This window comes from Octopus bimaculoides, chromosome 13 (genome assembly GCF_001194135.2).
Source record: "Octopus bimaculoides isolate UCB-OBI-ISO-001 chromosome 13, ASM119413v2, whole genome shotgun sequence".
In the NCBI taxonomy this organism is placed as follows: Eukaryota; Metazoa; Mollusca; class Cephalopoda; order Octopoda; family Octopodidae; genus Octopus; species Octopus bimaculoides.
The window spans coordinates 33,019,580-33,026,562 of record NC_068993.1 but is presented as its reverse complement, the minus strand read 5'-3'; the positions used below and the strand labels follow the sequence as shown (position 1 = coordinate 33,026,562).

The window sequence follows — 6,983 nt, the reverse complement described above, 5'->3', positions numbered from 1 at the left end:
TGCTACCACCGTTCTTCCAGTCCTTCCAAGCCTGTTTCTTTTGTCTAATAGCCCCGTCTACATCCTTGTTCCACCACCACGTTACTCTGGGTCGAGAGGGGACTTTACACCAGCCACAGATCTGGTCTGTGGCTCTCAACAGGTTGTCCCGCAAAAATCTCCAATTGTCTTCCACGTTGTATGATGCTATATCCCCTTCTATTTCGTCAAATGCTTCAAGTAACTTGTCTCTAAATCTCTGTCCATTTGCAGGGTCTTTAAGTTTCCATACCCTTCTCCCCCAGGCCGGTCTACTTCTGGGCACCCATATTGCCTTGATCTCGAAATGCTATCAGTAATACAACCCAGATCATCTCAGAATGTTATGTGCAAAAAAAATGTTCTTTTTATATGATTAACACTATAATAATGGAAGTAGCACCATCTCAACATTTTAAATTCAGATATGAACATATTTAGTATCGGCAATTTGTGTGGGAATGGATAGATGACCTCGAGTGTTGGCACCTTCTCCAGCAACAGTTTGGTGTGTTCAGCTGCCAGTCAGGCTAAGAAAAGCAAACTGTCAAAGTGTCAGTTGCTCTCTGACAGGTTTACGGTCAAGCCTGTGGCAGTGGAGACCCTCTGGCATTCTCGGTCCCCTGACCATATCCCTGCTTACCACTATTGGGGCAGAGATGGCTATTATCAAGTGTGAGCCCCGTGAGTCAGAGTGACTGTTCCAGTACATCTCCCTTGCTATCCTTCAGGGCAACACCTTTTCCCTTTTGTCTGCTAGGGCTATGAGGTGGTCTGAGTTACAGGAAATCAAGAGAATCTAAGAATTTCATAGCTTACTTATATGAAAAGACATCCATCAATGGAAAATGCTATCAAATAAGTTAGTTACAATTATATCAATAACTTAAACCATTTCACAGTACATGCCACTAATTATTAAGTAAAGTTTTACAAGAAAGATCCTAGGATGTATCTAGCCAATGCAGTCTTTTAAGTCAAATGTTGTTGGGAAGTCAAAAGCAGGCTGCTATTGAAAGGGTTAAATGACGTTGCTATCTCTTTCACACTCACAATGATTAAAACAAAACAATAGATTTGCATTATGAGGTGACTTATAGTTGAAGTGTGAATTGAAAGCTGGGCTTCTCGCAACAGTTGGTATTGTGTAGATAAGTCTAATGAGACTGTTGATGATGATGATGATGATCATCATCATCATCAAGACATGGATTTTAACTCTGTATATACAACAACAAATTAAATCTACAAATAAATTTCTCAATATTTATTTTTTAAGTATTTTGTTTGTTTTATTTTTTTTAGGTGGGGTTGTTTTTTATATATAAATTCTAATATATCTTTTCTGCAGGTTCTTCCAGTTCATTTAGCTCTCAGTGTGTTGGGAGAACTCTCTCCTGGTGGAAGTTTGATGCAAAGAACAAGTCAGCAAGATCTACAACGTAAGTTGATATATTTGGGGCCATCAACATACCAGAGTCTGCCCAGAGCAGGTAGAATCATCAGCACTCCGGGAAAAATGCTTAGCAGTATTTTGTCTGCTGTTAGGTTCTGAGTTCAAGTTCCGCTGGGGTCAACTCTGCCTTTCATCCTTTTGGGGTCAATTGGATAAGTACCAGTTATGCACCGGGGTCAATGTAATCGACTTAATCCCTTTATCTGACCTTGTTTGTCCCCTCTATGTTTAGCCCCCTATGGGCAATAAAGAAATATATATTTGGGGGTACATCAACATAGCAGGATACACCTTACTATATTTGGCAACACTGACATACTAGAGTCTTCGCTGCAACATTTGGTGACATCAGCATATCCGGGTTCTCCCTACTATATTTAGGAGACATTGACATACCAGAGTCCACCCCCCTGGTATGTTTAGGGGACACTGACATACCAGTGTCCCCCCACAATATTTGGGTACACCAACATTTGGAATCATTGATACATTCTCATGGGGGATATATATAGAATTTGGTGAGAGTGTAGTCTGTGCAATTTATATAAATCTGGGTTGTATTAACTGATTCACAAAATTAGTTTTCATTGAGATGCTTACAACCTCTCAGTTCTAATGATTTATGTTGTGGCACAAAACAAATGCTTACTCTTTTCTATACAGTGAAAAGATGAGCCACTGAGAGAATATACACATTTGCACAGCCTGCTGGAAATAACAGCTAAATCTTGTCCATCTGTCTTTAAAGTGGGGGAGGATACTTAGCCTTAGAATCACAGTGCCTGAAAATAGAATGGGATGGTCATGGCTGGAGTGCCTTTGATCATGTGGTTAAGCAACAACAACAGTTAAAAGAGGCCCTCTAAGGTAATAGTGCATTTGTCAAGCTGTTACCACATGTCATGCAGCTGTGTTAATTAAAGGAGAAAAAATTCAAACTTCATGGTTGAGCTGTTTGATCTTGAGTCAGCCCTTATTAAGCAGACCTAAGATCAAAAGACATTCTAACTGTGGCTGACCCATCTTTTCACTTATCTGGGATTACACTGGCCACTTCTGCAGGATGAGCACCAGAAGACTACCACACCAACTTTTATGGTGGCAGTGACCCACACACAGGAGAATCCAGTGCACCAAAGAAGACATGGGCGAAAAAAATTGAGGAAGACCTGAAGTCGCAGTACCTTGACCTCAAGCATGCTAAGGCTGGCACCATGGATCAGAAAGTGTGGAATAACATCACCAACAGTGTCCATCATCCAGTGGAACCCACAGCAGTGTATTGATTGAGAGGACAGCCTCCCCCTCCAATTGCCAACGAGGGATTTTACTTACTTACATTGTCCAAAATACAATGCACATTTTCTTGTGATATCAACTTTAGAAAGGCTAAATAGATATCAGTGAGCCAAAATGAGAGGGACCTCATGACCCTGCACATTCTCAGCTTATTCAGCCAACCATTTCATTGTGTGAACTGTGGGGCGAGAGTGTTTTGTATATAGTAAATGTAAATTTGGAGAGGGAACGATGTTGTCAGAAAGGATTATGAGGGAGGTGAGGATAGGGGAGTACTCAATTAATTGGTGAGTGTGTGTATGTGACTATGCAGGGGAAATGGAGAGAAAGGATATTGACCAGAATGGGTGGGGTGGGATGGAAGGAAGAAGTGTATGATGGGGAGGAAATGGACATAGCAATAAAACCTAGATCATGTGACTCACCACAGTTGAGTGGTTATTATAGGGAGTATACAATATTATACATCATCATCATTTAACATCCGTTTTCCACTCTTATTTCTTTACTGTCCACAAGGGGCTACACACAGAGGGGACAGACAAACGGACTAAGTCGATTATATTGACCCCAGTGCATAACTGGTACTTATTTAATCGACCCCAAAAGGATGAAAAGCAAAGTCAACCTCAAAGGTATTTGAACTCAGAGCATAGTGGCAGACGAAATACTGCTAAGCATTTCGCTTTGCATGTTATCATTTCTGCCAGCTCACCGCCGTTTTCCATTCTGGCATGGGTTGGACAGTTTAATAAGAGCTGGCAAATAGGAGAGCTGCACCAGGTTCCAGTCTAATTTGGCTTGGTTTCTACAGCTGGATGCCCTTCCTCATACCAACCACTTTACAGTGTGCTAGATGCTTTTTACGTGGCCCTATCATCCAGCTGTAAAAACCAATTGTTGTCAGTCTCAAGCCAGTATTAATGAGATCATTTGTAAACCACCACCTCCCTCCCCTATTTATTATTTGACTTGTAATGTTATTTTGAATGTTTATTTTCTGTAATTTTAGAAATAATTCCTTTCGATACTCAAGAAGAACTCCAACAGATCTACAGTGCATTGTGTGAACTATTGAGACACTTTTGGTCCTGTTTTCCAGCATCTTCCAAGTTCTTAGAAGAAAAGGTTTGTTCTAGAAAATTTGATAATTCTAGTGAAATGATATCTTGGATTGTTGACCTTTTTGTATTAAGTAAAGCCCAGTACGTGGCTGATACTTAAATAGCCATGGAAGGATTAAGGGCAAAGATGACCTTAGTGGGATTAGAACTCAGAGCCCGAACAAATTCTGCAAATCATTTTATCTGATTCTGCCATTCCATTGCCTTCATTCCATCAATGATAATAATATTATTGGCTCAAGAACAAATTCGTGGTGAAGGGTTTAGTTGATTAAATTGATGTCAGTATTTGACTGGTCTTTCATCAACCCTAGAGGGATGAAAAAACTTCAGTGGGATTTCAAAACAGAACATAAAAAGTCATGACTAAATATCACAGAGGGCATTTTGTCTGACCCTAACAATTCTGCCCATCCATCACCTTGATAATGATAATAGTTTCAAATTTTGGCACAAGGCCAGTAATTTTAGAGGGGTAGTCCATTACATCAACCCCATCATTTGACTGGTACTTTATTTTGATAACCTCAAAACATTGAAAGTCAAAGTTGACCTCAGCTGGATTTTGACTAAGAATGTGAAGAGCTGGAAGAAATACTGCTTTGTCTTTTGTCCACTGCACAAATGATTCTACCAGCTTGCTGCCTTAGTAGTAGTTCTTTCTACGATAGGCACAAGGCCAAAAATTTTGTGGGAAAGGGCCAGTCAACTAAATCGATCCCAGTGCTGGACTGGTACTTATTCTATCAACCCCGGAAGAATGAAAGCAAAGTTAACCTCAGCAGAATTTGAACTTGGAACATAAAGCCAAAAGAAATGTCACTAAGCTTTTTATCCAGCATGCTAATGATTCTGACAGCTTAACACCTTTGAATAATAATTATAATAGTAATGGTGACAGTGGTTTCTAGCATTGGGCAATTTTTAGGAAAGTTAACAGCCGTAAATAAATAAAGCAATTGTAAAGATAAAGTCAGGATATTTCTGTTATGAGAATGAGGGGCACACAACAAGAAGAGTTAGGCTAAATTAAAAGGATCTATATTGAATGATTAGCTCAAGAGTCAGCAGTAATATACTATCAGTATATTTGACCTCAGTCTGCTTAGCTACAAGCAGATACCACAAGACAAAGTATTACATCATAATACACTGCCACTGCATTTTGAAATTGTGAAGTGTTTTTAATTGATTTACTACAATAGAGGAATGTCTGATTATGGCTTTGCTTTGTGAGCATCAACCAAAGGTCATATAATATTATGTCATTGTAATTATTTCTCCTCCATACATCATCTACTAAGACCAGCAATAATTGGAGAGGAACTAACAGGTTAAGAAATATTGCACATTTGATGTGCAGTGTTCAAATCTATTCAAATACCTGTTTCATTTTCCAGGTTATCAAGATGAAGTCAACTTTGGAGAGATTCCATATCAATAAACTGAACGCATTCAAAGAACATTTGATTAGTCAGCATTATTCCATTAATGTAAGTAACAAACACTTAACCCTTCTCTTTTTTCTCTCTCTTCCTCTTTTTCTTTTTTCTTTTGCAGGCTTTGTCCATTTAAAATTATCTGAAATTTCTTTTTTCTTTAGGTTGTTTTTATAGTGTCAGTTTGTACATCATCATATAGTGTGTGTTTTGGGCATGGAGGCTTGGGAGGTCCTGTTTCTATATAACTTTGACCACACCCAGTTACTTCCAGCTGTGTGACTCTCCTTGGTTGTGAACACAAAATCATTTTAATTTCCACCCTGACAAGTGACTCCTTTATGGAAGTCATTTGCCCAGCTGTGCCATGTTAACACCATTCCCTTATCTAGTTTTACTCTCCAGCTAAAGTGTTTACCAAGATATGGCCCTTGGAGCCACAAGATTGATAAGGACCACTGATGCCCATCCACCTGTCAATCAGGGAGCAGCATGCCAGCCCTCAAAACTAATACCTCTTTGCACAAACTAAAACTCAAATCAATGGGGACAAAGATGGCAAAATCAGACTGTTGCATGCTCTGACTTGTACTCTCCATCTTCCTGTCCACCTGTGAGACATGGAGGACTGTCACTAGAGAGAGATACAGATAGTGTGAGACACAAAAAAAAAACAGTTGTTACAGTAACATGTTATTGCAAGAGAGTTACATTTATTTATCAAATCCACAGTTACAAATCTGTATTTTGAGGGGAGGGGTTTGTCAGTTACATTAACCGCAGTAACTTGACGTATTTATTTTATCGACCTCAAAAGGAAGAAAAACAAAGTTGTATTATAATAATGCTTTCAAATTTTGGCACAAGGCCAGCAATTCCAGAAGATGTAAGTCAATTACATCAACCCCAGTGTTCAACTGATACTTATTTTATTGACCGTGGAAGATGAGTAGCTAACTTAACCGCAGCAGAATTTGAACTCAGAATGTAAAAACGAGCGAAATACTACTGAGCATTTAGCCCGGCTTGCTAATGATTCTGCCAGCTTACTGCCTTAAGTTGTACAATAATAATGCACAGATATTGTTCAGTTCAATAACAGAGTCAGCCTGCATTTTATTACATATCACATTGCTCTCTCCTTATGTATTTACCTTCATGAGGAGTTACATAAATCTTCATAAAGTAATAATAATAAGTCTTTCTAATATAAGCACAAGGCCTGAAATTTGATGGGATGGAGCTTGTTGATTACTTCAACCCCAGTACTCAGCAGGTACTTATTTTATTGACCCAAAAAGAATAAAAGGCAGAGTTAACCTCAACAGAATTTGAACTCTGAACATAAAACCAGAAATATAATAATGACAATATGTTTGTGGTAGAACCAACATTGTCTGAATATAATTAGAGGATGTGAAGACTATAAAACAGGAGAAACCAACAGCTCAGTAGGTAGGATAGGGGTGTTTGTTTTGACACTCAATATTATATATATATAGATACACATAAATATGAAATGAGTGAAACCCATGCTAGCAGAGAAACAGGGGTGAGTTTGAAATTGAAATGAAGCAATACTTATTCCAGTCTGATATTTATTATAACTGTTCTCTATCAAAAAGCAAAGTTTTATTGGAATGTGGC

General features: G+C 38.7%; 1 protein-coding gene across 2 annotated transcripts in view; it reads left to right on the top strand.

The window, feature by feature from the left end:
- The window catches only part of LOC106872060 (general transcription factor IIH subunit 1), a 38,416-nt gene that overhangs the window by 27,725 nt on the left and 3,708 nt on the right, over window positions 1–6,983 (top strand). For both annotated transcript variants that reach the window (XM_014918904.2, XM_014918905.2), the window contains 3 exons: window positions 1,370–1,460; window positions 3,786–3,901; window positions 5,298–5,390. In XM_014918904.2, coding sequence (XP_014774390.1) covers window positions 1,370–1,460; window positions 3,786–3,901; window positions 5,298–5,390 — 300 coding nt within the window. The remainder of the gene's footprint in view (window positions 1–1,369; window positions 1,461–3,785; window positions 3,902–5,297; window positions 5,391–6,983) is intronic.